At 43.6% G+C, this 27,344-nt stretch overlaps 2 protein-coding genes across 2 annotated transcripts in view; both read right to left on the minus strand.

Moving 5' to 3' along the window:
- LOC119175988 (uncharacterized) overlaps positions 1 to 27,344 on the minus strand; it is a 91,486-nt gene that overhangs the window by 59,836 nt on the left and 4,306 nt on the right. Inside the window, exons 2-6 of the mRNA XM_075876365.1 lie at positions 13,780 to 13,873; positions 13,174 to 13,258; positions 5,819 to 5,893; positions 2,003 to 2,074; positions 1,860 to 1,929 (exon numbers count right to left, since the gene is read on the minus strand). Coding sequence (XP_075732480.1) covers positions 1,860 to 1,929; positions 2,003 to 2,074; positions 5,819 to 5,893; positions 13,174 to 13,227 — 271 coding nt within the window. The 5' untranslated portion in view covers positions 13,228 to 13,258; positions 13,780 to 13,873. The remainder of the gene's footprint in view (positions 1 to 1,859; positions 1,930 to 2,002; positions 2,075 to 5,818; positions 5,894 to 13,173; positions 13,259 to 13,779; positions 13,874 to 27,344) is intronic.
- On the minus strand, positions 17,354 to 26,625 carry LOC119176677 (tigger transposable element-derived protein 6). Its single transcript, XM_075876366.1, has 3 exons — positions 21,183 to 26,625; positions 19,396 to 19,508; positions 17,354 to 17,467 (listed from the first exon to the last, which is right to left on the minus strand). The coding sequence occupies exons 1-3, from the start codon at positions 22,414 to 22,416 to the stop codon at positions 17,354 to 17,356; spliced, it is 1,461 nt and encodes a 486-aa protein (XP_075732481.1). The 5' UTR covers positions 22,417 to 26,625.

The following is a 27,344-nucleotide window of genomic DNA, read 5'->3' on the forward strand; positions in this document are numbered from 1 at the left end:
CGGCAAGAGTTGCAATCAGCCAAAATCTATCCCCAGCCGAGAAGAAAATCATTCAAGACCTCCTAAGAGACTTCACCGGATGTTTCTCTACCTCGTCAAAAGTACGGCGGACCCAGGTTGTTAAACACCGAATAATAACAGATGAAGCTACAAGGCCGGTACACCAAAATCCGTACAGAGTATCACCGAAAAAACGTGAGATCATAAAGAGCCAAGTGAAAGAGATGCTCGAGGATGATGTCATACAGCCATCCTATAGTCCGTGGGCATCGCCTGTAGTCCTTGTGAGAAAAAAGGACAACACGCTGAGATTCTGCGTTGATTACAGAAAGCTGAACAGCGTGACCAAGGGGAATGTCTACCCTTTGCCGCGTATTGATGATACGTTGGATCGGCTACGGCACGCAAGGTATTTCTCTTCATTGGATTTAAAAAGCGGTTATTGGCAAATTGAAGTGGACGAAAGGGAGCGTGAAAAGACTGCTTTCGTAACCCCAGATGGACTATATGAGTTTAAAGCACTTCCATTCGGCCTGTGTTGTGCACCTGCAACATTCCAGCGCACGATGGGCAGCGTCCTTTCAGGCCTTAAATGGCAGTCGTGCTTAGTCTACCTGGACGACGTTGTGGTGTTTTCAGCAACGTTTGAACAGCATGTAGAGCGACTACGTTCGGTACTTCAGGCTATACAGTCCGCCGGCTTGACGATTAAACCGGAAAAATGCCAGTTTGGATTCGAGAAGCTTCGTTTCGTCGGTCATGTAATCAGCGCTCAAGGTGTTGGCCCGGACCCGGAGAAGACTGTGGCCGTGGGGCTGTTACAAGAAAGAGGTACGCCGATTTTTGGGTTTATGTGCTTATTATAGGCGGTTTGTGAAAAATTTCGCAAAAATCGCCTTTAACAAGACTCGCAAGAGAGGACGTGCTATTTATTTGGTGCACCGAACAAGACAGTGCCTTCAACGAACTAAAGAAACGTTTGCAAGCTCCACCTATCTTGGCCAACTTTGACGAAACCGCAGATACGGAAGTTCATACAGATGCCAGCAATCTTGGCCTAGGTGCGGTCCCGGTGCAATGGCAGAATAGAGAAGAAAAAGTAATAGCATATGCTAGCCGCACCCTCTCAAAAGCGGAAAGAAACTACTCTGCAATAGAAAAAGAGTGCTTGGCAGTCATATGGGCGATCAGCAAGTTCAGGCCATACCTCTACGGCAGGCCGTTCCGTGCCGTCAGCGACCACCACCCACTTTGTTGGCTGGCGAGCTTAAAAGACCCATCGGGACTGCTTGCGAGATGGAGTCTCAGGCTCCAAGAGTATGACATGACGGTCGTATATAGGTCTGGCAGAAAGCATGGTAATGCTGACTGCTTATCACGTTCACCAGTCCACTCGACTCTTTCAGAAGAAGAGGACTTCCCACTCCTTTGTGTGATAAAAACCTCAGAAATCTCCGAACATCAACGGGCTGACATGGAACTGCTCCCATTAATAAAGTATCTCGAAGAGCACGACGAACAAGTTTCTCGCGTATTTAAGAGAGGGCTATCCTCATTCTGGCTGCGAGATAATGCACTTTACAAGAGGAATTTTGAACACAACAAGGAAAAGCTTTTACTCGTTGTACCATCAGCCATGAGGCATGAAGTCTTGGAAGACTTCATGCCTCATTTGAACCTTCGGTACATTTGTACCGAAAGTTGTGCTGAAAGTACTGTGAACTTTTCAAAAGCTTTAGATCGAATTACACAAAATATGAAACTAATCCCCCCCCCCCCTTTTTTCTTGTGTTTGAATGTAGTACAGTTAGTGACCAGCCACTGACTACACTAGTGCAATACTTGTAGAATGTACTTACCAGACTCTGGGTGCAAGTGGTTGTTTAAGCGTCTGCAGAGCTCATCCACAAGCGCTTCAAGACCTGCCTTCTGTAAAGAAGTTCAAGAGCTTGACTTTCCCCTTAAGAGTTCACAAAAAGTCTATAGAGACAGCACTGCCTACCTGCTCTGTTGCCGACCTAAGACACTCCACTGCCGCAACACGGCTTCCTAGTTCACCAAGTTGTCCTGGTTCCTGGCCATATTTAGAGGTAATATTGTTAGTAACTGCACTGAAACAATAATTAATGAACAAACAACCCGCTCATGACAAGAGAGAACATTAACTTTTCAGGGGGTGCTTGAACCCTACCACCCCATCTGGCTATGCCAACGTCAGTTCCTCTGCACTATGTTTTTGTATGGCCATGCACCTTTTCCCACTTGCAAATACACATCAACATGAGCATTGCACACTCGAGATGGCTGTCGTTGCTATGCCCATAAAACTGGAGGCACATAATTTACGCAGCACATGGCTACCAAAACTACCCATCGAAATGAGGTGTAGGTTTCCTGTTAGGAAGTGAGAAGGGCATTGAAAGCTGTACTAATTTTGCTAAAAATAGGTCATAAAGTAAGTTCATCACTGTTCTAGTCAAAACTTTACTGTATTTATAAAGGGTTTAATTCAGCACTGTGCTACATGTCTAGTATAACATGCTGTAATGAGCCTAGATTACTTCCTCAAGGCTTCTACAGACAGCAGCGCTATGAACAGCACTCTGTTAATGAAAGTATGGCAACTGCTTTATGCTATATAAATGCTTGGGATAGCATTTACAGGGGTGAGACGGCAGAGTCTAAATGGGAGCAGTTTTTGGAGCAGAAAAACCTTGCTTTGAAGCAGTTAGTGAAATTTATTATGTCGTCCTGGATGCTCGAAAATAAATATTTAGCAACTTGGGGGCACCAGTGCATATTTCAATTGGCTAAAAATGCACATAACACTTAAACAGATTTTGAAGGAAGTTTTTGAACAGATTATCGCCAGGTATCGGCGCTACCTTTTTACATACCTCGTGACCTATCTAGCCGTGGTAAGAAACACGTTTAAAAAAATATTTAAAAAAGACGTGAAAACTAGGTTCCCAGAAAACATTTAAAAAGAAAAACGCATCACACTAAAAAATAAATCCATAAATTGTGACTGCAGAAGAATCGCAGAGACGTAACAGTGGGCCTGACATGATAGCGAGGAGTGTACTGCAAGCCTTCAACAGACAACAAAATCGTGCTGCACTGCCGTTCATAGCCACCTTGTGTGGGACCACCTTGAAGAGTCCAGTGCGGGATACAAGAAACGTCGCCGCACCGACAATCTCATAAAGCGCATGCATATGGCACTAAGTGATAAGCGAATGGTACTAATAACGCCTCTCCACGCTATCAGCCACACATTATTAATATGGCCCAGATTGGCTTGTTCTATTTCCTGTAATATAGTAGGTCATCACTGTTGATGTAGAGCTCCCGATAATACGTCGAATTGCGATTACTGCCCGCGCCGCTCCGGGACTTGCACAGCGCAGGTATGAAATTGGTGTTCACGCAAACAAACCTCTGAACGTACAGAGGCCGGCTTTATTGCAAGAAAATTAGAAAAAAAAAGAAGGTCGCCAGTCACACTGTGAAACGGCCGCCAACCGAACACCGGCCTAAAAGCTCGTGTAGTCCAGAGCCGGCACGCAGTGACGCCTCTTAAAGCGCTTGTTGAGAGTTTCGATTGCAAGACGGACCAGTGGCACACCACCGTTCATCTGCGCCACATGATCGCCGACGCTTCATGAGACGCGAATTAAAACGCCGAGGTGCCCGCTAATCTCATTTACATTAATTTGAACATGCGTTCTGTCACCACGGCTTCGCAAATAACCAATTGTTTCTCTCTACCTGCAGACACCGATGTGCGCATTTCGCGAGAAATGCAAAATACAATGAGAACTCGCTTGTATAAACAAATTAGTAGCTAATGGGGGTAAACAAAGAATGGGTTACACGCGTTCTGTCACTCACAGAACCCATGTGCACGGGCCAGAGCATCCAAGAGGTGCGTCGGATGCAGAGAAATGACTCCACGTATACAGTCACTCGCTCGCTGCAAACGCACGCGTAGGTGACCGCACGCAGCAGCGCCCACATGAAAACCACAGCGACCAGAAAACTACGCTACGCACAACAAAGAACCCAAGAGTCAACCCCGCTACACTTGCCACCCGAGTTGGTGATTTTAGCTAGGCGACAGTGGTACCAGAACACACACTCTAGTTAGTAGAAGCAGCACGCTCAATGCACGGCAGGACATTTTTGCATATTTACAACAGTTTAGAGGAGATTATGGTGGCACCATGGGAGCTTTTGTCACCAGAAAAGTGCAAAGTAAAAAAAAAGTAAAAAATGCGCCCGGTTGCGTCTTATTAAGTCGGCCTTTTTTCCCCACTTAAGTTGAGGTTAGCAACAAAATTCTAGCTTTCGAGGCTGTTACAGAGCATTTCAGTAAGTTAGCATCAAAATTCTAGCTTTCGAGGCTGTTGCAGAGCATTTCAGTGCAATTTTCGAGATTTTTATGCATTTGAAGCAGCTTGGTGCAAGAAAATGAAAATGTATAAATGCATAATATGCGCAGCAGTCTCACCTCAGCATTTACATTACTTTCCTCAAGCTCCAACTACATGCTCACATTGCACACAGCACCATTCAATTACTACACAAGTATTTTTTCTAGTGTTTTTCATACTAAAGCGTATTTAGGTAAACTACTGTTTATATTTAATGAGCCTTCTATACAACCACACTGTTGCAGTCTAAAACATGATCTTGTAACTCGGAAACGCAAATTCAAATGAGATAGGTGATGTTCAAAGATCTTGAGTAAAAATGAGATAACATCAAATGTGTTAACAAAAGCTTATGCAGCAATCGAAACAAAATACCGATTCTGAAGCTCATTCACAAAACTTCACATCAACTACATGCCATTCTAATACAACAAAAGAAATGAAATTTTAAGGAATCTTTTTTATCTTGTTGTTGTTAGACGGGACATTAATGACAACCAACCAACCATTAATGACAATCAAGCCAAGGAAAGTATGGGGGACGTTGAGAACTTGCTGTCAGCAGGCACTGATGCTGCAATCTTGGAATATTGGGTCCGATAATCTACCAATTTAGCTACAACGGTTGTCCTCCTTCCATATACTTTATATTGTATACATGTGCATGTAAGCTGAGAGTGCCAAGCCAGTGCCACTTGTAGCCACAACGGCAAGTGTGGAACACACTTATTTTGCCTGCTGGCATCAAAAAGTACACGATCTAGTTACAAGCAGGCAGCTAACCAATAAATCCCTCAATTACTACCTTAAGGCATCAAGTCTGCCAGAACAACACCTTCACTATGAATGAAGGATAGAAGTGGCAATATTAAGGACTCGTTTTTTTTGTTACACATTTTAACAGATAATCAAGCGCAAGAAAGCATGGGGAACATTATTTGTATATATTATTGGTATATAAATGTGAAGAAATTGATGAAAAGCAGGCTTGATGCTCTTAGGTAGAGATCATTGGTTAGCACCGAGCTCCAATAAAATCAAATTTACATTTCCCCACATGCATCTCACAGATAGAAGAAAAGCGACACACACAGACACACAAATGCACGCACAAACTGCCTAAAGGTGGCTTTCTTCAAAACATTGCTTAAAATGTGTTCAAACATTGCTCAAGCATTTGTTCAAAACATTGCTTATGTAGGTGTGATGATGTGTATACAAGCTTTAATTGGTCTGGTACGATTCTCCCTGACCAAACTAGCTAAGAAACTACCTAAAAATTCTGACAAATATTCTGCCGCAACATGTCAGTCATTTTTTTTTCATCTTTTCAGCAACTTGACACTTAGTAGAACAATGAAGCTTAGTTAAAAATTACTTACTATGTCAGGATGCAGAAGAATACTCATCACAGTGTGAGAGTACACAGTGTCAATTCCTCTGCTCTCGAGTTCCCCCTATATCAAAAAAACGGTCACAATAAGATTAGTTGTCAGAAAAAAATTCGTAAAAATTCGTAAAAGCTGTGATGGACATTCCGAAAAGCAAACATGGTGTGATCCTTATGCCAAGGATACTATCAGCCTCATAGACTGCAACTATCCTTCAGATATGTGATACAGTTTAACTTTTTTATAAGAGAAATACATGCAATGGGGAGCAATTTTTGCCTTTTATATGAGGTGTCTCATAAGCAGGGTACCACGTATGCATTTTCTTAGCAATTCCTATTTCATTGTAGGCACACTGGTTGGTGTCTTGTCTCTTCTAACAGCGTCTCTTATAAAAATGTTCGGCTGTATATGTATTCACACTAGCTTTCTCGGACACTTCTTGAACCGGCAACAGCAACACATATTTTAGAGAAATATACTTCCTTAGTGCGCAGGGAACATTTCAGAAGGAAGATAGAGCAGAGAGATAGGACAGAGGGCTCGGTAATATCTCTCTCCTCTATCTTCCTTCTGAAACATTCCCTGCGCACTTAGGAAGTATATTTCTCTAAAAAATGCAGTACCAACCAGCCCACGTAACCACTCTTTTGTAGCAGCACATAATTCACATGTTTTATCATTCTGTGGTTTGTCCATTTGTATGAAGCGAGCCCAAATAATCATGTCCAGTGAGCCAAAAGGTAAAAAGACAAAGCTGCCGGCAACTAGTGCGCATCAGAGGCGCAAAATGCAGTTTGGGGGTCATGAAAAACTGCTGCGTCCAGATCGTGCCTCGACCTTACACAGCAGTGAAAAATATACATGTATACATTATTACAGCTCTTTTGAGCTAGAGTGCTCACAAAGATGAAGCTGAGTTTTCTTTACTCCCCCCTTCAGTCACACTGAGCTACACAACATGCATGGAGCATATGTGCAGCCTGTATAAATCATAGTACATATATTAGAAACAAATGCCTTGTAAAATAAAAAAAAAAAACATCACAACAGGTATAACAAATAGTGTGCTGAATAAACTTGAACTTTTGATACAGGTATCAAAAGCAAAGGAAGGAGAAATATGTGGAGTTATCACACTGAGTATTGCTTGTATTTTTTCATAAATCAACAAAAAATACACAAGACAGCTCTGATTTTAAAAATGTCAAACTGCCTACCTCACAAAATATATACTGAAATATCCACTGTTACACTTTTTCCCCGACATAGCATAGTGATTGCACATGATTTTGCAGGGTCAAAAAATGAAACTATGCCACAGTGTGTCAAACCAAAATTTGTACCCAAACTAGATCTTTGCTAGAACTTGACCCAAATCAGCTTGTGCAGGACAATGCAAATAGAAGACGATTGCGAGACACTTTGGTACCGTAGAGAACATAAAATAGACTAATGATGATGACCTCAAATTTGAATTAACATTCTTGCTACCTGGTTAAACCCAAACGTTTTTGGTTTATCATTCAGAAGAACAAATGCTTGCTTGTTACTTTGCTGCAAACTCCCACTATCAACTTCAATTCGTGTAGCAGTATGTTGACTCTCCTTGAATCTAATATCAGAGATCATGACAGACTCAAGATGACATCAAAAAATTATATATATATGGAGCACTAGACTAATTAATTGGCAAGTTATTTAAGTGAAACACTACTTTTAATTTTGTAAAGAAAACAAAGTCGGAGCTTTTGCTCCCATGAGGAATCTGTTTTGACACCTACATCATTCACACTCGTGGCAATTCAATATCACGAGTGGTTCTGCACTGCCAGCCAACCAAATGTTTTACATACTTATAGGGTAAAGCCTGATCTTGGAAAATGGCGAGGTTAAGCAATCTTTTAGTACACTTCATATTTGCCAAGTACCGTTTAGCCCACATAAAATGGCTCCATTTAAAACAAACAATATTCGCGTGACCGTGAAAATATAACATTGTTTCAATGGCACAAAATTACAATTACAAAGAATGTCTCCGAGCGCTCTGCTGACTTCCAGGAAAACCACTTCCACCGATCAGGCATCGCCGATGTGCCCATAGATTCTTATTGTTAACGGGCCAGTCAACAGGCTTCGACTTTTATTTTTTTTACACCCCCCAAACAAGCTCAGTAATTTGTAGAGTAGACTACAGTGATCATGTTTTCTGAATATTAAAGAGTTGCACGCCATGCAGAGCCTCCATTTTAACAAAAAATTCCTGCGCTCCTTTTCTACGCCAGACCAATGCTCCTTACATTTGCAGTGACAACTCAGCGATCGGCCACATAACCTGCAACAAGCTCGTCGACTGGTCTAAACCAGGTCTCAACAAACAGTAGCGAAATCAACGACAGTTCCTGTTCCCATGCACCCACAGCTGCGACAGAGCTATTCAATCATAGGAGTTGTGAAACTCTTTATAGGCTCTAGTGCACATCGAAATCATACACTGCACTGACCCAGTTTTTGGGAGTGAGCAGATTGTTGCGTCAACTGTTGACAAGCACACCCACTATTAAGCGCATTATTTATGTTTTGTGTTGCTGTTCCCAGATTGCGGGACAGTCTGTTCCGAAAAAGACAGCCTGTTCCAAAAAAAAAAAAAAAATCAAACTACTGAAAAATTGGGCCAACTTCACGTCTAGGTTTTGGAACGCAGTTTTGCTGCAAATCCATGTCGGCTGGAAATCGAGCGACTGGGCTACGTAGAAGCATTGGCACCAAGTAAACAGAAAACAACCAGGCATCACAGCAAGCGGAAGTGCATGGCAACTGATCGAGTTCGCCAACGACCTCAATCGATGACGTCTTGTCACACTGCCAAAGTGGGCGGAGTCACAACGGGCCACGCCTTTCTCTCCCTCTAAAAGAGAGGGGTGGCGAGGCCGCGTGAAAATTTCACACCAGCTGAACGCGATGTTCTAGCCCCTGTAACTTCTTTAATATAGCATGTGTTCACAAAGTTCTTGTGGCAGCATGTTCACGAAGTAGAAGTGCACATATTTCTCTTAACAACAAGTTTTGGACATTGGGGTTGTTTACTGGCTCTTTAAATGCCGACCCTGCTTCCGCGCCCCTCCAGTTACCCCTCTCCTCAACCACTTTTTGTTACGCACCCCTCCGTCCTTTATCCCTCCACTACTCTGAGAGCCCAGTCGCCAGACGAGGCCCGCGTTTTCACACTGCCGCCGATCTTTCGAAGACCGGCTGGCCAACTATAAACAGTTTCCCCTAGCTCGGTTTTTGATCGCTGGTACTGTCGTTGGTGTCGCCGGGCTGGAGTGACAAGACCATTTGTCAAACCTCGTCGGCCACCAACTGTATCACATTGTCTGCGTCTTGTGTCATCGTATCGTTCTAGTGCACGCTACCCTACCAACTATGATAATTCACGATGCGTTTCGTGTTTAGGAACTGTTCTCGCTCACTTTGCACTCGGCTCAGCATGCCCTCTGCACGCAAACAGCTGTTGCGTGGAATGAATCTCGAATTATCAAAGCCGGTGAGGCCACGCAAACCCGTTGGCGCAACAAAATGATTTTCTGACCTCAGTGTGCGCAGGCACTCTTAAGTTTTTCTACGCACGAGTTGCACGTTTCAAGGACCTTTCAAGCAAGCTTTCGACCTGGCTTCTTCCTGCGTGTTCTCTCCTTGCCATTTCCTAGCAAATTTGCACTCCTCTCTTGATCACAGCTTTGCGACACCAGCCACCCTGGCTCGAATTAAGGAGTTTAGTTTTACGACTAGAAACAAGCCATGAGCTGTTTCAGACGTTCTGGCATGTGTGTCGCGTGTGCACATCTTGCTCGCTTTTGGTGTGCGTGTGTGGTATGGCAAATGGGAAGCCTTCCACGCCTTTTCTATCCGCTCAACAAAACGCCGAAAGTGTGACCGCTTGGCTTGAACGTAATCCGTGCGTTAGGTGTCATGCAGCGGAGCGCTTGCTTATAGCTGTTGACCACCTGGCAGCCAACTTGCCGCTTCTGGCGTCCCGGTATTCAGCAGTGGAGATGACGATTTCGTGGGCGGCGGTGACGGCTACATGCGTGCAAAACTGTTTTCGAGTGGCCGACTTTGTCGACGTCGGGCTCGGTAGCTTCCGAAAAGAACTACTCTGGCGGCGATTTGTGGCAGCACGTCGTCGACTTCCGACATGGGAGAGCGGGTGGGAGATGGTTTCATTACGGCTGATGATGATGCCGACACCGCATAATTGTGCATGGGTTAGGGCATTGTGAATGAAGTACGCGGCAAGAGCGATTTGGAGGAATCTGATTGTGAGAACGACGTAACTTTGGAGCCAGTGCCTCATGCAGCTTATTCCACAGGCCTCGTCAGGCTAAGGTTCGTTATAAGTGGGCTCAACTGTATAACAAAACTTGTTGTACATATGGCTTCTTCCACATACCATAAAAATGTGTTTGTATAAAATGTGACTCACTAGAGATTACAACTGTCTTGAAGAGACCATCATTACAGGGTGCTCGAGACATATGTGAATACTCTAGCCAACGCTTACAAGACCACAACTCCCCTGTTTTCTTCACAAGGAAAGCAGAAGAATTGTGATCGAGAAGCGAGTTAGGCAAGAAGATACAATCTCTGCATTGTTGTTTGCTGCGTGCTTAGAAAAAGCATTCAAATTACTAGATCTGGAAGAAATAGAACTGAAGATTAACAAAGTATCTCAGCAACTTACTATTTGCAGACAGCATTGTGCTATCAAGCAATAATATTAATTAATTGGAACGAATTATTGAATACCTCTACTGGGGAATTGTTGAAATGGGGCTGGAGATAAATATGGAAGCGACAAAGGCAATGAGAAATAGCCTGGAGAGAGAAAAAAAAGAGGTCACAATTGTTAACCAGACTCTAGAAGCTTTGCAGAAGCATACACGTCTAGGTAAATCCTTAACACAGCAGCATATTCATGAAAAGCTATTTGCCGGAGAATAAGCTATAGCAAATGAGGCAGTCATTCCCAGATCATGGCCAGTTCTACTGTGAAAAGTGTATAATCAAATTTTGGCGGTACTTAAATATGTGGTGCAGAAACTTGGACACAACGAAACAACGAAACTCGATCAGACGTTGAGGAACACATAGTAAATGATGCAGTCGAAAATCACGAGAGTAACATTCAAAGACAAACACGTCTGAGTGGATCAGAGTATAAATAAACAGGGGTTGCAAAAATTCCAGTTGACCATAAATGAAAAAATGCAGACCTTAGCATACCACGTAATGCTAAGGAGAAATAATCATAGGACAGATTGAGCAACTGAATGAATACAGAGGAACACAAAATGCAGCCGCAGCCAACGATGGCAGAGAGCGACGTGGGGCAATGAAATTTCACAAGCATAAAATGGAATCGGCTAAAGCAAGAAAGAATAAATCAAAAATCATGGCGTTTGTCCCACAGTGGATGTGCTCTTGCTGCTAGTTATGATGACAATAATGAACATACGAGACTTTATGCCCCACAATGAACATGCTCTTGCTGCTAGTTACGAGACTTAATGAGACTTTACGTACATATCAGACTTTGGGGGTGCTATGCTTTGGCTGGAAATATTGGCATGTATATAACAGACTCAGTAAAAACAAATAACAATAGAATGAGCAAAAGTAATTTCTTTGGTCAGATCTTTTTCTTTACTTTTGTTTTCAGATGAATCTTCTCCCAGGTACTTGATTTTGCAGTTGGTGGTCATGCTGAGTATGTTCATTGCTTGGTTCCTCGAAATTACAAGGTGATTTACAGTATGCTTATGAAAGAAAGCATAATTATCCGTAGTTTTCATTTCTTATCATCCCTGAGTTAATGTTCTATATTAAAGCTATTTATGATTTCATTTTGGGGTGCTTTGACAAACATTTCAATATGGTTTTCACTGTTAGCCAACACGAAAATAGGAGTGTAGAAATAGATGCAGGAAAGTACCACACCATAAGCTGCACACTACAGCTGCCTAAAAGGGTTGCTTAAAGGGGACTCCAGTTAGAGCTACATCACATTAAGCATCATTAAATGACAGTGACCTAAAAAAAAAACATTTTGTCTCCCTGGTGCCCATATCTACATGCAGAGACATGCTGCCCTGTTTCTGTTGCCTGTGGGAAGGATGAAATTCTTTGTGCTGACCAGGTTTGCACACAGTACGAGTACTGTCAACCACAATAACCATTTATTTCTATGAATTAAATTCAACTGAAGCTATAATTGGATATTTAAAGGCTTGCTGGACCTGAATTCAAACCAAATAAGCAGGTTCTTCAGTTTGATATCCTAGACAATCAATACAGAGATGGCGAATGACCAGAGACATAACATTTAATTTTAACTGTTTTTCACCAATATCAGCATGTTGTAATCATGCTCTTGCAATGAATGTTAAATACAGTCATGCCTTCAAGTCGCCACAATATGTGCTCATGTTTCATTGCAGTTGCACACAAGAGGATGCAAATTTGTACATGCTACAACAGCACATCAGCATGAAAAACACAGTACGAGTACTGTCAACCACAATAACCATTTATTTCTATGAATTAAATTCAACTGAAGCTATAATTGGATATTTAAAGGCTTGCTGGACCTGAATTCAAACCAAATAAGCAGGTTCTTCAGTTTGATATCCTAGACAATCAAAACAAAGATGGCGAATGACCAGAGACATAACATTTAATTTTAACTGTTTTTCACCAATATCAGCATGTTGTAATCATGCTCTTGCAATGAATGTTAAATACAGTCATGCCTTCAAGTCGCCACAATATGTGCTCATGTTTCATTGCAGTTGCACACAAGAGGATGCAAATTTGTACATGCTACAACAGCACATCAGCATGAAAAAAATGCTCAACAGAGGGTCTGGGTGTTCACTTTCTCTGCCAGGATGTCATTGTGCAGTAGGTTCACCTGTTATTTTTTTTTGTCTTTTTTTCCCCTGCGGTGATCTTTTCCAATTGTTGGACTTTGTTCAGGTCACACTTTCAGAATCCACACACTGAAACTAAGCAGCAGAAACCTATAACTCTTAACCTGTCCTGCTCAATATTGATGCTGAAGGTTCCTAAAACACTGAAAATAAATCTCAAAGTGAACAGAATTAACTGCTCCCAGAAGAGAATTAAGTTCATCCATTCAGACCTGAACTGGTTGTTACAAGCATGCAATGTTTCAGGTAAGTGTGCCACAAGACACTAAAGGCCTGGAACAGTCAAGTACATAAAGCTGATGATCAGTCACTTCAAACCATCCAGTCTATAGAATATGTTAGTGCCAAGCATACCTGAAACCACACTTGGATTTCCTGGGGAACTGTAATGGCTTTGATATACTTCATCCTGAAGGTGTCTAGGGTGAGCCAGAGACCACTGCATTTACAAAAATTTATTCTTGAATTTTACGTGCCAAAATTGCAATATAATTACGAGGCATGTGGTAAAAGACAGTGGAATAATTACGACTAACAAGGGTTTTAAAATGTGCACATAAAGAAAAGTACACAGATATTTCAAGTCATGTCAGATAGAAATGCGGTTACCATCGCAAAGAATTGAACCTGCACCCTCATGCTCAGCAGTGCAACATTTCAGCCACTGAACTACTATGATGGGTTGACCACAGCCTGAAGAAAATGTTGGACATTTTCACATTTTCAGAAACCTGCAGCATACTTGTCCTTAGCACATATATTGCAGAGCCAGCACAAGAGACAGCAAGAAATGTCAACATTATGCTATAAAACAAAACCACGCATCATAAAAATTATTGGAAAATTAGGCTCACATGCAGTACGAGAGATTTCTTGGACTACATTACTAAGCAAAAAAAAAGTATATGTAGCAATAGATTTTTTAAAAAGTGTAGTCATCAACATGCATAACACCCTTACCAGAGGTCCCTGCTGGTAGTTACCACCACATGATGATGCGGTCAGCCACATTGACACCACGACTTTCGTGGTTAACGAACTCTGAAAATTCCAGCTGCAAGTATCCAGAAATGAAAACCCAAAACTTTTAATTAGATATAACTGCTGAAAAATACTGAGCATTTATTTTCAGCTTTCAGTTTCCATAAATCCTGACTAATAGTGAACTTTGACAAAGTAAAATTCATGTGGTATTCATATTTGACTAATAGTGAACTTTGACAAAGTGAAATTCATGTGGTATTCATATTGCACAAAGTTCAACAGAGAAATAGTTGTACTGCTATTAAAACATGTATTTTTGTAATTATAAGTAAATAAATCTTCCAAATTCCTTTTGCTTGCATGACACATGGCTTTTGGGATAAAATTTAAGTAGCATGCATATACAGTGAACAATTTAATTGGACAAATTTGCCTCAAATTTAACTTGTGATCAGCCATTTGTTGCTCTGGATCATTGGGAGAAGAAAGCCACAGCATGTGTTCAATGCCAGTGAACGACACTGAATACAATTATGATGCTTTCTGAAAAATAAAAAATCTAAAGCGCTTATTGGCAATCAGTGCAATACTGTCTCCAACAAGCATATATGAAACAGTTCAAACCCGTCAATCCTCTGCCCCACTACTCATCTCCATCTTTCCGTTCGCGCCACGTGCACTTTCTAACAAGTTTTCCAGTTACTTTTTTTTCCCTTCCAAGAAACGTGCTGTGTAATTACGTCAGCATCTGCCAACTGCCAATATACCAGAAAGAAAACTTTACAGTAAAACTGGTTACATAGAACTGCTCAATAGGGGAGAAATGACATCTAATATACATAGAGACAAAAGCAACGAATTGGACAAGGGCAATATGAAACAAAATTCAAAGTGCTTAAGTTAATTTGATAGCCACAACAAATACACAGTTATCGGAGACACACACACACACACAAAAAAAAAAAAAAACATGCAGCAGCTTAACAAATCTAATCCGTGTACCCAATTAACATTTACACTAATGCAGTGATGGAAAAGACATTTCGCTTTTGGAGCAGATTCTGGAGTAGAAAAAAATGCTATAGCTTAGGGTTGCTATTGGGTGTTTTCAGAGCAGATGCATGTTCCTAAAGACTCCTGCAATCTAAAACACCACTTAAGCATCTAATAAATATTTACATTTATTATTAAACATGCCTTATGCTAGTATGCAGCTAGTAGTATAGTTGGCGTAAATCACAGGCGGGAGGGGGGCGGGGGAGGGTGAAGAGAGTCGGGACTTTTCTGGTGTTCATGCTGTGGAAGACACCCCTTGCAAGTGTCCCGCTTGTGATTTAGCTTTAGCACGTGATCTAATTGAGTTGACAGTTAAGTATAGCACTATGAACTTCTTAAAAATCTTTTTATCATTTACTGCATACCTATGTTAAATGCCCCTGAGCTGTGTGAACTATGAAAATCGAAAAAAAGGAATGGAAAAAAGAAATGACGGACGTTACTATGGGGAATGGCGCAAGTGGTTCAAAAATTCAATTTTCGCGTAGGGCCATGGGACAGGTGGTGCAATCTAGTGGGGCGCAGTTGAAACAAGAGCGTCTGCAATCTCGAAGACAATAGCGGGATATTGATCAATGGCCGTTGTTGCTGCTGTGGCTCCCGCTGCTTTTGGTCTGTTGCTACTGCAGTAAAGCCGGGCAACGTTGTACATGGCAATTATGACGTGAGTCGATCCGGTCTGTCTGCTTTTTGACGCGGGTAATTTGAAGTGCGCTAACCCTATGCAGAGCACTAAACGCAATTTTATTTTAAAATAGTCCCTTCCTTGGCGCAAAAGTGACACTACGAGGATTCTGGACTGCCATTTCAACAATTAACTTCAACATAATAGTTGACTTTAGTGTACCCCCCCCCCCCCTTTAAGGTACTTTAGTCTGCCTATGCATCATGGGTATTAGCAACTACTTTAGGCAATATAGACAGTGCCTCGATTTAAATAACATTTTATCACCACGTTTCAATTGCAAGCACTGGTATACTGACAGAAGAGAAAGCATCAGTAAGCATGAGAGACGAAAACAGGAAATTTGAACTGCTGATGCTGTCTTCAAGGACTCCAACTGCAAATAAAAGCCATTATTGAATACACCAACAGGATCGAGCAATTTCACAGCTGTTCTACATCAGATCGAAATCATTTTGGTACCAGTCAAGCAGGAAAGACCCAACCGACAGCTTAAAAGTTGCCTAGATGAAATGAACAAACTCAAGTGAAAGAGGACTTGATAATAATCCTTGAACTGCTGGTTCGTCAACGAGGCAAGTGCCTTTTTTTTTTTTTTTACAATGTCACAAGCAGCTGGACTATCTTTGAGAGGCTTCAAACCAATGACAAAAACCTCACAAAAAATATTACCTGGGGTTTTACATGCACAAGCCACAATTCGATTACGAAGGATGCCATAGTCAAGGGCTCCACTGATTTCGCATAGGTGTTGTTTAACGTGAAACGACATCGCACGATACACAGAACTAACATTTCACCTCCTTTGAAATGTGACCGCTGTAGCCAGGAGTGAACCCGTGATGTTTTGGTTAGCAGCTGACCATTCTGACCACTGATCCACCTCGATAACCTCCCCCCACCTATACCCTTGCTTTCGATGTACAATAACGAAATGTCCCAGGGTATGCAACTACAAACAAAAGGTATCTTGCTCGAGGTTAAGGCTGCCATGTGCCCAATATGTGTGATTGACAGATTACTCGGAAAAAGTATATAGTCTTATTATAACCTTTGTAACAAACATGCAATACTCATACAATTCACGAGCTAACCCTGGTTCCTCTAGACATTTTATGCAAGCAGGAAGTAAAAAAAAACAAAAAAAAAAGAGAAAAACCTTCCAGGCTATATGCGCTATGCCGGCGAAGCATATACCTCCTTAGTAATTTACAGAAACAAGGACCTTGCAATTAGTGCTAGCGAAAATCCTGCGGTGAATATTTCGCACCAACTTATTACTATTTGGCCTGTCAAGAAAGGTAGACAAAAATGCATTCTTATAAATGTCTACAGTCCACCGAGGCACAGAGTGGCAGATTTTTATGGTCTTGTGCATGCTCCTATAGCCATGGCCTTGCACAGAGACTCTCTCATTCTTCTAGGAAACTTCAACGCGGCGCACCCAGAATAGGGGTACTTAAAGGATGCCGCCACACGAGAACGGCTACTCCAAGCCACAGAGCAACACAACCTCACCCTTGTGAACCTCCCAAACTCTCCCACTAGAATAGGAAACAGTGTTGGAACATGAAACAACACCAGATCTCACCTTCACTAACGCTGATCAACGCACCACCTGGCAAAGACTTGAACAGACCACGGGAAGCGATCATCATATTATCAGTACCACTGTTTTCTGTTTTGCGAGCAAGATGCGCAGACCACTGGGCAAAGCAAGAATCATGGTTTAGGATAAGTTCCGAGAAAGGCAACAGGACTGGTATCAAGGCAATGACGTGCCAAAAAGTGCGGCGGAGTGGGAGCACATTATGAAGTCTCTATAAGGGAGTCTCCAAGACCATCCAGACGACACAGAAAACACTGGCGGTTGACCCACATCTCCTGCACTTGTGGGACGCCCGTCACAGCCTCATAAAACGCCTGAAAAGGCAGCGGGCAGTGTAATAACAGGACGCTGTGCAAACCGATTCAGAAAGTGACAGATGCGGCAGCGGTATACACGAGTACATTATGTACGAATAACTGGCATAGCTTTTGCGGCTCGTTGCAGGGTACCCTCGAAAATAAGAGGTCATGGAGTATTTTACGCAGCATGCTAGACCCTGTGGGAACACATACAGCAACCACAAATACCCTCACCAAACTTGTGTGAGAGTACGATGGTTCGGAGGAAGAGCTGTTTACGCAAGTAAAATGAGCCTACACTGGTACCAACGATAGGGATAATGTCAGGATAACATCCGTCAGTGCATATCAAAATCCTGCAAACCCTTCCTTGGACGCCGACAGCAGTATTTCGGAACTTTATGCTATTGCATAAGCTTTTCGAAAAACACAGCCCAAGGACCAGTCTGGATAACCAACGCAATGCTGTGAAATTAAGTGACCGAACCCTCCAACAGCTCACAGACTATTTTAACACAGACGTCTGGTCCTCCCCAGATGGAAGTATACCGCAACGCTGGAAGGAGGGAACTATTGTACTCATTTGAAAACCCGGCAAGCAGCGGGACTTGAATTTAAGGCCAATATCCTTTACGTCGTGTTTCGAAAAGCTCTTTGAGAGAGTCATCCTCATGCGCCTGGAATACCACGTTAAGCAACATGGCCTCCTGCCAGATTCAATGATTGGTTTTCGGAAAGGCATATCCACCCAAGATGTCTTCCCAGTGCTTCGAAAGAAAGTCCTCAATCCTCCGCCGGGTAGTCTAGACAGGATCCTACTCGCGCTAGAGATCAATATGGCTTTTGACATCGTCTCTCATGAAGCAGTCCCTGCAAGGCCTTCAGGATATTGGATGCGGTGAATGCATATGCAAATGCTTACGGGACTTTCTGACTGGCGGTACTACCACGATTGGTTTGGGCACAACACACTCTCCACTATACAGCTTTACGAACAGAGGAACCCCACAAGGCTCCATTCTTTCTCCACTCCTCTTTACTCTCACCATGCGAAGAATGGTTCTCGACTTACAGGAGGTTCTCGACTTGGGGCTTTGCCATTTACGCATATGTTACTACATGCAGGGAAAATAAGGGCTTGTATGAAAAAAATAAGCTAGATGTTTCAAAGTGCGATTAACATTATATACAGCCCCATGAAGAAAATGAAGATGGCTTGTTTGGCGGAGAAATCTGCGTACATTCATGTGTGACCAAAGTAGACCCGGGCTTATAGATCCCCAGAGCTCCCAGCAGGCAAAACGATCAGGAGATTAACTCAGCTTTCAATTCTCGGTATGCACGTCTATGAAATGGGGAGCATCGCGCACACCCTTGCGAATCTTGAGTGCACTGTGAGGAGTATCACCAACCTCTTCGGTCGCTTTGTTCGCAGCAGAAAAGGCATGCGCAAAGCTGACACCTAACGGCTAGTACACGCCTTCGTATTAAGCCGTATCACTTATGCACTGCCTTATCAAGCAACCCATAGGACAGACATTGAGCAAGAAGATAGACTCCTTCAAATTGCTTTCAAGGCAACCCTTGGGCTGCCGCAGAACTCCAGCACCACAGCTCCGTCTCAGCTTGGGATGCTGAATACGTATGAAGAATATACAACAACTAACTACCCTTCTTGCGCAGCGTGAACGGCTAAACACCTTACCACAAGGACGGCCTATACTGGCCAAGCTTGGCCTTCCTCTCACCCCGCAGTACAGTGGAGATGGTACAGAATCGCTCCCTCCGACGGCACGCTCGCAGATCCACGTGGCACCAATACAGCATCACATGCACTCAGTCTTCCACAGTGCCAGAGGCCAAGCTCGTGCACGAAAGCTTTGCAACCACGGCACTGATCCTGACATGTACTATACGGACGCCCGCCCTAGTGACACCATTACAGGGGGGTTGCGCATGTAAACGGCAGTGGCCAGTAATACAGGAAAGCTTGTGACAGCAGCAAATGTGCGCACATCTTCCGTTGCAAGACCGGAGGCCGCTGCAATCACCCTGGCTGTCACAGAAACGGACAAGTGAGGTACGAACTCCAGTATCTTCCTGAATTCACAAACAGCATGTCGACTTTACATGCACGGCACAATACCACGAACTGTTCTAAGAATCCTCGGCTCACAATCTGACCACGGCATTATTTTGTGCCCGGTTCATATAGATTTTCCCTGTAATAAACAGCCCGACTGACTCGTTCGTGCAAGTACATATCGAGCGACGGACGTGCCTGTAGGCGACACTGTATCCCCCGACTATGATGGGCGACCAAGCGGTCGAGCGGACATTCTCGAAGCTCAACGGCTCGAGCGACACACTATGGTGCCACCTCACCTAAAACTAAACAGAGCACAATCGAGAGACTGGCGCTGTCTTCAGACAAACAAGTACCAAACCTACACACACTTTCTAAGATATACTCTTCCGAATTCCAAATATTAAGATGAGTGCCCCAGGCGCGGAGGGGTACCCACACTTATACACATTACATACAGCGGTCCTATGTGTCCTGTTGCAGCAAACTCGACGCGCATAAGAGCACGTTATTACACTGGTCATGAGAGGAGTGACACTCGGATCAGGCCTTGGGAAGCCAATTCGCAACCCTGCACTAGGCCCGGCGAGTCGCTACAGCCAATGAAGCTCTGGACGAAGGGCCGCACCCATTTTCGTTACCGCCAGTACTAATAAACGTTTATTCTCTCGCAACAAGTATAAGGCTTCCTAAAAGACTGTGTGAGCAAGCCAAATGAATGCGAAACTAGAGATAAAAGTGCAGATGGTAGAGTTGAAATGGGGACAGATGTCGATGCTACAGTACCATAAACTAAAGGCAGACCCGAACAAGAACAAGCACAACCACGTCGTCCTTGGTGTTCTGTTTTTCGTCTTTTCCTGGTCAGTTTTTTTTTTTTTAGCTGCACTAGCTCACTATCACTAGAGAGGAAGTCTCGAGTATGTTAAAAGTGGCCAGAAGCAGACTACGAAGCCGTAAAATGCATGTGACAAGTATTGCAGTCTCAAGTGCTTTTAATAAGCGACGCTCAAGTGTTGGAATTCAAGTACTCAAGTTTGAGACGGTCAACTGAAACCGTATCTTTGTTGATAGGCAGACAAAACTGTTTAGGTGTGCGTTTGATAACCTTAAACATGTTATCATACGAAGGCTGCATGGAAGGTCACGCGGCACTGTGTTGCACGAAAATGTGCGTGCAGTGTTGTACAGTTGAATCCTGCTACAACGAAATTGACGGGGCGGGGGCAAAATTTCGTTATCGCGGAAATTCGTTGTCGCGATATGATGAAATACATACGTGACACGGGACTTGCTGAAGCAAAAGAACAAGCTTTAATGCCAAAAATCGCTCAACTTCGCCTGTTTCCGCTTCTTGCCAAGCGATGGCACAACACGACTTTCGCACGCTGCCAGTAGAGCCATTGCTTCATCGTCGTCCTGCGACCCAATGCAACGCCTGATGATATCGAATGCGTCCAGCACCTGTGAAGTCGGTGGTAGTGCGGGATCACGTTGCGCGATTGTGTCATCATCGTCCGACGAAACACCATCTTCCTGGACGCTCTTTATGATGTCTGCGTCCGTCCTTTCCTCGTGCACCACCAAGCAAGAGTCGGCTTGCAAGAACTCGCTGATATGTACGACGGCGGGTGGGCACATCACTTTCCTGCAGGTCTGCCCAAGCGACTGCGATTTCTTCGTCCTGGTCCAGCAACCTGTCCTCATCGCGGTCTGTGTCGCCATCGTAAGCCTCAATCGCAGAATCGGAAGTCTCGGCGCACTTTACTGCGAATCCGGCATGGCGAAAGCAGTTCGCGACTACGGCGCTCCCCGTGTCGCACCACGAAGCAGCGATCATTTGGAGCGCCATGAACAAGTCAATTTTCGTTTCGCGACCCAACCGAGTGTTTAAAATCAGCCTTTGGATAAGGCGCTTGCAGTACGCGCACTTGACGCTTTGGATGACCCCTTGGTCGAGGGGTTGAATGATGGACGTGCAGTTCGGTGGCAAAAACTTGAGCTGCACGTTCTCGAGCTCCGTGTCCTCAATGGAATGTGCGGAACAATTGTCTAAAAGCAGACAAACCTTGCGGCCTTGCCTGCCCATGTCCCGGTCGAATTCCTCGACCCACACTCCAAAAATTGCACGGGTCATCCACGCCCGGCTGTTGGCCACGTACTTCACTGGAAGGCGCCGATTTCCTTTGAAGCAGCACGGTTTTGCGCTTTTGCCAATGACCAAAAGCGGTCGCTTATCTGATCCGTCCATATTGGCGCACAGTAGCACGGTGATCCTTTTCTTGCTGTGTTTACCTCCTTGACAGCACAGCCCCTTAAAATCCAGGGTCTTGTTCGGTAACATTTCGTAGAATAGACCGGTCTCATCGGCATTGTATATGTCCGATGATGCGTAGTCCTTAAGGATGCTTCCAAGGCTGGCCGACATCCACGCGGCGGCGCCGTCTTTATCCGCCGAAGCGGCTTCACCACACAACACTTTGCCGATGATGCTGTGGCGGGATTTAAATCTGTTTAGCCAACCTACGCTGGCCTTGAAATCATCAATGCCGAGCATGCAGGCAAAATCCATCGCCTTCTGCCGTACAATATCGCCGCTAAGGGCAATTTTCTTGGCCCGCGTCTCCACGAACCAGGTGTAAACAGCCTTGTCTAAGGCTTCGTGCACTGGCTGGGTCACCTTCTTATGCTTAGCGGACGTCCCTGAAGCTAGAGCTTTGCCTATCGCGTCCTTGCTCTTCAATATAGTTGACAGAGAGCTCGCCGCAATCCCGAACTCTTCAGCGATGAGTGCCTTCTTTCCAGCTTTAGCCTGTGCGATGATGCGAGCCTTGTTTTCGAGCGACAAAAACTTTCGCTTTTTCGCCGGCTGCACCATCGTTGATTGCGTTACTGCACCTTCGGGAAACAATCAAACAATGACCAAAGCGTGCGATCGCTCGTTGTGAAGAAGCTAGCCCTAGTCAAGCCGCCGGAAGCGGAAGCCGTCGTCCGAACGCATCGTCGCACTCTACCGGGATTTGCCTCGCATCTCCAATTTTGTACGTACGTACGTACACATAAATTGGAAATTCCTGACATTGAAACCATTCTCACAAACGTTATAAAAATGATTAAAAATCAAATTAATGCGTGTTGTTTGTACACAGACACGATTCAAAACGTTTCCGACGTTTCTTCTGAATCTACATGAGAGCGTGTTGCATTGATTGCATCGCCATCACTATCGCGGTATGCACGCTCTGAGCAACATCTTGTGTGTGTGTTTTTTTTTAAATGTTATTAAGGTCCATGGTTTGTCAAGGCATTAAAACACTTTTGAGAATTTCAATAAGCTGTAATTTGAATAATTTTGCTCGTGCCTGTCCCGCAAAAAACTTCGTTGGAAGTGGAAATGCTGCCGTGAAGTAGTTCGTATTGGAGGGAATTTCGAAGCATTATACCCTATGGGACATCGACGGGGAATGGAAAAACCTTCGTTGTGGCGGAAATTTCGTTGAAGCGGACTTCGTTGTGCCGGGATTCGACTGTATGTCAAAGCTGACATATTCACTATGTTCATCGTGGTAGTGGGAGAACTATGGTACGCATAGAATGTCGTAGACTGTATATGTAGTCAAATACTTTTGCAGGTACTGTAGGCTAGTTGCTGAAAAATTCACTAGGAACTCGAAGAGTGATGCCAAATGCCAGCTTTGCAGCGCTTACGGAGGAGTCCCAACGAAGAGACATGTGGATGCCAAGCATAATGAAAGGAATGTGTTGGTCCAAGATGAAGAAAAATTAGAATAGTGCCTTCAGCTGGCAATGAAAACATTTGACGACTCCATTGGCGATTGGTTCGTACGAGGTAGTTTTGATATGTTTAACACAGAGGAGCCGAGATAGATTTGTGATTTGCAAACAACCCTGAGTCGAACTGGCAACCTCGGTCAGTTATAATGGTGGAAGGAACACCGTAACACCATAGCAATTAATTCACGAAATGACGAGTGCTCAAGCTGTCGACAGTGCAGTTATGCTTTGAAGAGGCATCACTTCAAGCCATCTAATTAACCTGTCAATGCAGATTAAGGGGTAGTGATCATTCCCGCATGGAGGAAAGGGACCGACAATGTAGGCGTGTAGATGGCTGAAGTGAGCATCCGGTGAAAAGAATTTGCCAAGAGGCGACAGAGTGTCGATGCAAACTGTTGGCACCTGATTCATGCATGTGATCAACGACGAACATGTCTGTTAATGCTCGGCCACACATTGCGAGAAGTGATGAGCCGCTGTGCAGCATGAATGCCAGGGCGTCAAGGACTGCTTGACAAAAAGAGAGGTACGTAGGGGCGAGGACATCCTCTAGCCGTGCGGAAACGGATGTCCATGCTGCGATACCACGATCTAAGTATTTTATCTAAAGCCATTTAAGCAGACTCGAACAACAGGCGCAACCATCTCATGCTTGGTGTGCCATCGTTTTCTCCTGGTCGGATTCTTGTGGGCTGCACTAGCGCACTACAGTTGAAATGAGGCTATAAAACCTGGTTATTCCGCACCGAGTACAACCACTGAAGACCATAAGCTCACTACACTGTTACAGATGCCGCCTATGCTCTTGGCAGAGAAATCCCACATGGAGAAAGCATTCTATGCTAACTGTGAGCAGCTCATCAAGGCGTAGGAGGCTGTATTGAGACAAGTTGAAGTTCAGAGTAACATAGCGCAGGCAGCATCATTAAAAGCCAAGATGGCAAAGCTGGCCAAGCTGCGATCAAAGTTGCATGATGAAAAAATGGATTGTGAACAGGAATGCAGTAACAATGTGACCAAGCTGAGGGAACTTCAATTTCTGCTTTGTGAGGAGTGAAAACATTGTGAGAAATTGGAATATTATGAAGAAACCTGCTCAAGCAGGCTTGAAGGAGTATAAGTCAATAGCTGACTGAGGAGTTGAACGAGTGTGGAAGTGGCTGCTTTCTTCAGAAGGGAAGTTACATCAGGCAATAATAAGGAACAAGACTAAAATGTATAAGAGTAAAGAAAGAAACAGCCAGAACGCGTTGTGGAATATCTGCATTAACAGACAACAGGAAGTGAGGTGCGACTGGATAGCCTCGATAGCGCTCTAGAGGAGCTGCCCAGGAAGTGAAAACCTACAAGAAAATATACATGCAAGACCATGTGGTCATTAAGCGGTTGAAAAGGAATCTCTTAAAGCTTGCGAACGAAGACGCATCCTTTGCTAATACTGTGGGCATCAAGGCAAAGGTGGTAGACCTCCCTTAGCAGAATAGCACCCTAGACAAGAAGACATTGCTGGACTGTTTTGGCAAAGAGTGTCTGTAAGCAGAAGAGTCCAAACAGCAGTCTGAAAAGCCTGTTGACCTGATTGCCAACTTCTCCAAGCTGGTGAAAAAGAAGGTACCCGGTCTGCGCACCAAGTGGAGAGAAGCTTCATAGATTGGTCAGCTTTAACAGTAAAAGGCTCAAAACGACAGGGTAAGGCAGCACTGATAGCTCCATGGTGTAAATGAAAACCTTTATTGAATACACTATTAGGATTGAGCAATTATAAGGCTGTTCCATGCCATATCCCATACAACCTTATTGCCTAGCATCCTACAAGCATCCGTGTGTTGACATACACACAATAAATACACAAATTTTTCACAAAGATGACGGGTGAACCCTCAAACATGCACACTTTTGCACCCCTGTCTACCCCCAGGTTTCTTCAATCATACCAAATACAGAACTGTTTCGAAACACGAACATTAACATTGTCAGTTCTACAACAGCCTGTACATTGTCCCGCTATGTGGGAGCAACATTACAAAACACTAAATTGCCCCGGTGCCATCACTGTGCACACTCTTCGCAAGCTGCTCATTGTAACACGCAGCACTGGCGTCGTCGTGAAAATCAGCAGACCTCTTCAGCATTTGAATCAGCATTTTGGCCGATGGCGTATCTGGATTTTGACACATAGGTACAGTTGAGAATTTTGCAACTCGAATGATTGAAAAACTCATCTACCCCTACACCCACATCCATTATTGTTGGCACTTAGACAAAACTTTGCCAATCTCCAGTCTTACATATTTGCAAGGTGTTTCAGCGCGCGAACAAAGGAAAAAAGGACAGGGTAGACAGAAAGAGCACAGGGAGCAACTTACCCGAGAAATTATCGAAGCAGAAAGAATACACGTGCTAGGAAATAAATGCGTAAGCACTTCATCGGTTGCTTTATCCCAGGCTGAACGCGATACCTGGCTGGGCTTTGAGGCATTAGAGGACCTGTCACACGTGCTGTTACTGGTGTGTAGATTGGGCTTGTTTTTTACATTTATGCTCTGTAATCTTCCTTTTTAGACGTATAAATTCTTGCCACTCTGCGAAATAAAGTTAGTTGGAAGTCAGCACTCTTTCTGTCTACCCTGTCCTTTTTTCCTTTGTTCGCGCGCTGAAACACCTTGCAAATATGAATACGCACCAACTAGCCCAAGCTTCCACTCTTGTGAGTTACATCTCCAGTCTTACGACCTGTTGAATGTATATCTTATTTAACATCATAATATATCAATGTAAGGCAAAGTGTTTCAGCTTAGAACAATAGAAAGTTCAGCTAGTTTTACACAGATTCCTCATGGAAGAAGGTTAAGGCATTCAGACAAGAAGATATCCAGACAACACAACGCTGACTATCAACTGTGAGTTGTATGCCCCGAGTTGATCACTGGGGTTTGTGCTGTCTGGTTCACTTCTCGTGTCCATGTCTGCATGGCTCACAGTTTTTTAAAATAGTGTTTCATGTGGGTAGAGCCAAGAAGTGCAAATAAAAGTTTGTTACCAACAGTGTTAGAGGCGTTACAGAAGAAAAGTAACTAAGTATGTTAATGATTATGTTTAGAGAAAAAAAAAAGACAACACGTTACCACACAATGTTACCTTAAAGAAAAAAAAAAAAAAGCAACACACTACCCCTAGTGCAAAACCATCTGCCATTACTTCAAGGTCAGAAATTTAGATCAGTGCATCTTGGTAGTAGAAACCCAAAATAACGAATTTATAAAGGTATTACCGATGAAAATTCTTGCCCCCCCCCCCCCCCCCTTCCCTTCCAACAAAATTTTTTCCTCAAAATATCAGTTCAGCAAGAAAGGCAATAGTAGTAGATGGAAGGTTGAAGAGAGAAGAATTCGTGAACATTGGGTGTTGATGAAGCAGACCTTTGCCACATTGCAATAGCCTAAGGTTGCCTGTATTGCATGTGACTGTCACCCTGAGGCACAGTTATTTTTCTTAATGTGACATCAAACACAAAATGAGATTTCATCATAAACGCTCTCGGCAAAGATAGCATCAATGAAGCCGCAACGTGTTTAATGTACTTCTGATGGTATGCTTATACTAACAAATCCATGAGAAAAAAGAAGTGCAAAACAGAACAGCAGGCCCAGTAATATGTTGTACATTTCTTATTTACAATGGTTAGAGTGAAAAAAAATTTATTTGTCCCCCTAACCTGTATACTAATTGAGACAATTGTGAGTGTTTCTGTGAAAGTAATCAAAGTCAGTTTTTGCAAGAAAGCAGCTCATCTGAAACGGACATTTCCTTCGACAGAACATCAATGACATGTTCAAAAGGCAAGTTAGTACCACAGGATGTACTTTAAGTGCAACAATTTATGTCGCAGTTGTCCTTGAACTAATCTTATGGATCGTTCTGAGCACACAAAATCCTATTACAATCAACTTCATGAGCACCAAGCACTACAGCCTAGCTTACTTCCAAGCCCACATGACTGATGTCACC

The sequence above is a fragment of the Rhipicephalus microplus genome, chromosome X, assembly GCF_043290135.1.
Source record: "Rhipicephalus microplus isolate Deutch F79 chromosome X, USDA_Rmic, whole genome shotgun sequence".
NCBI lineage: Eukaryota > Metazoa > Arthropoda > Arachnida > Ixodida > Ixodidae > Rhipicephalus > Rhipicephalus microplus.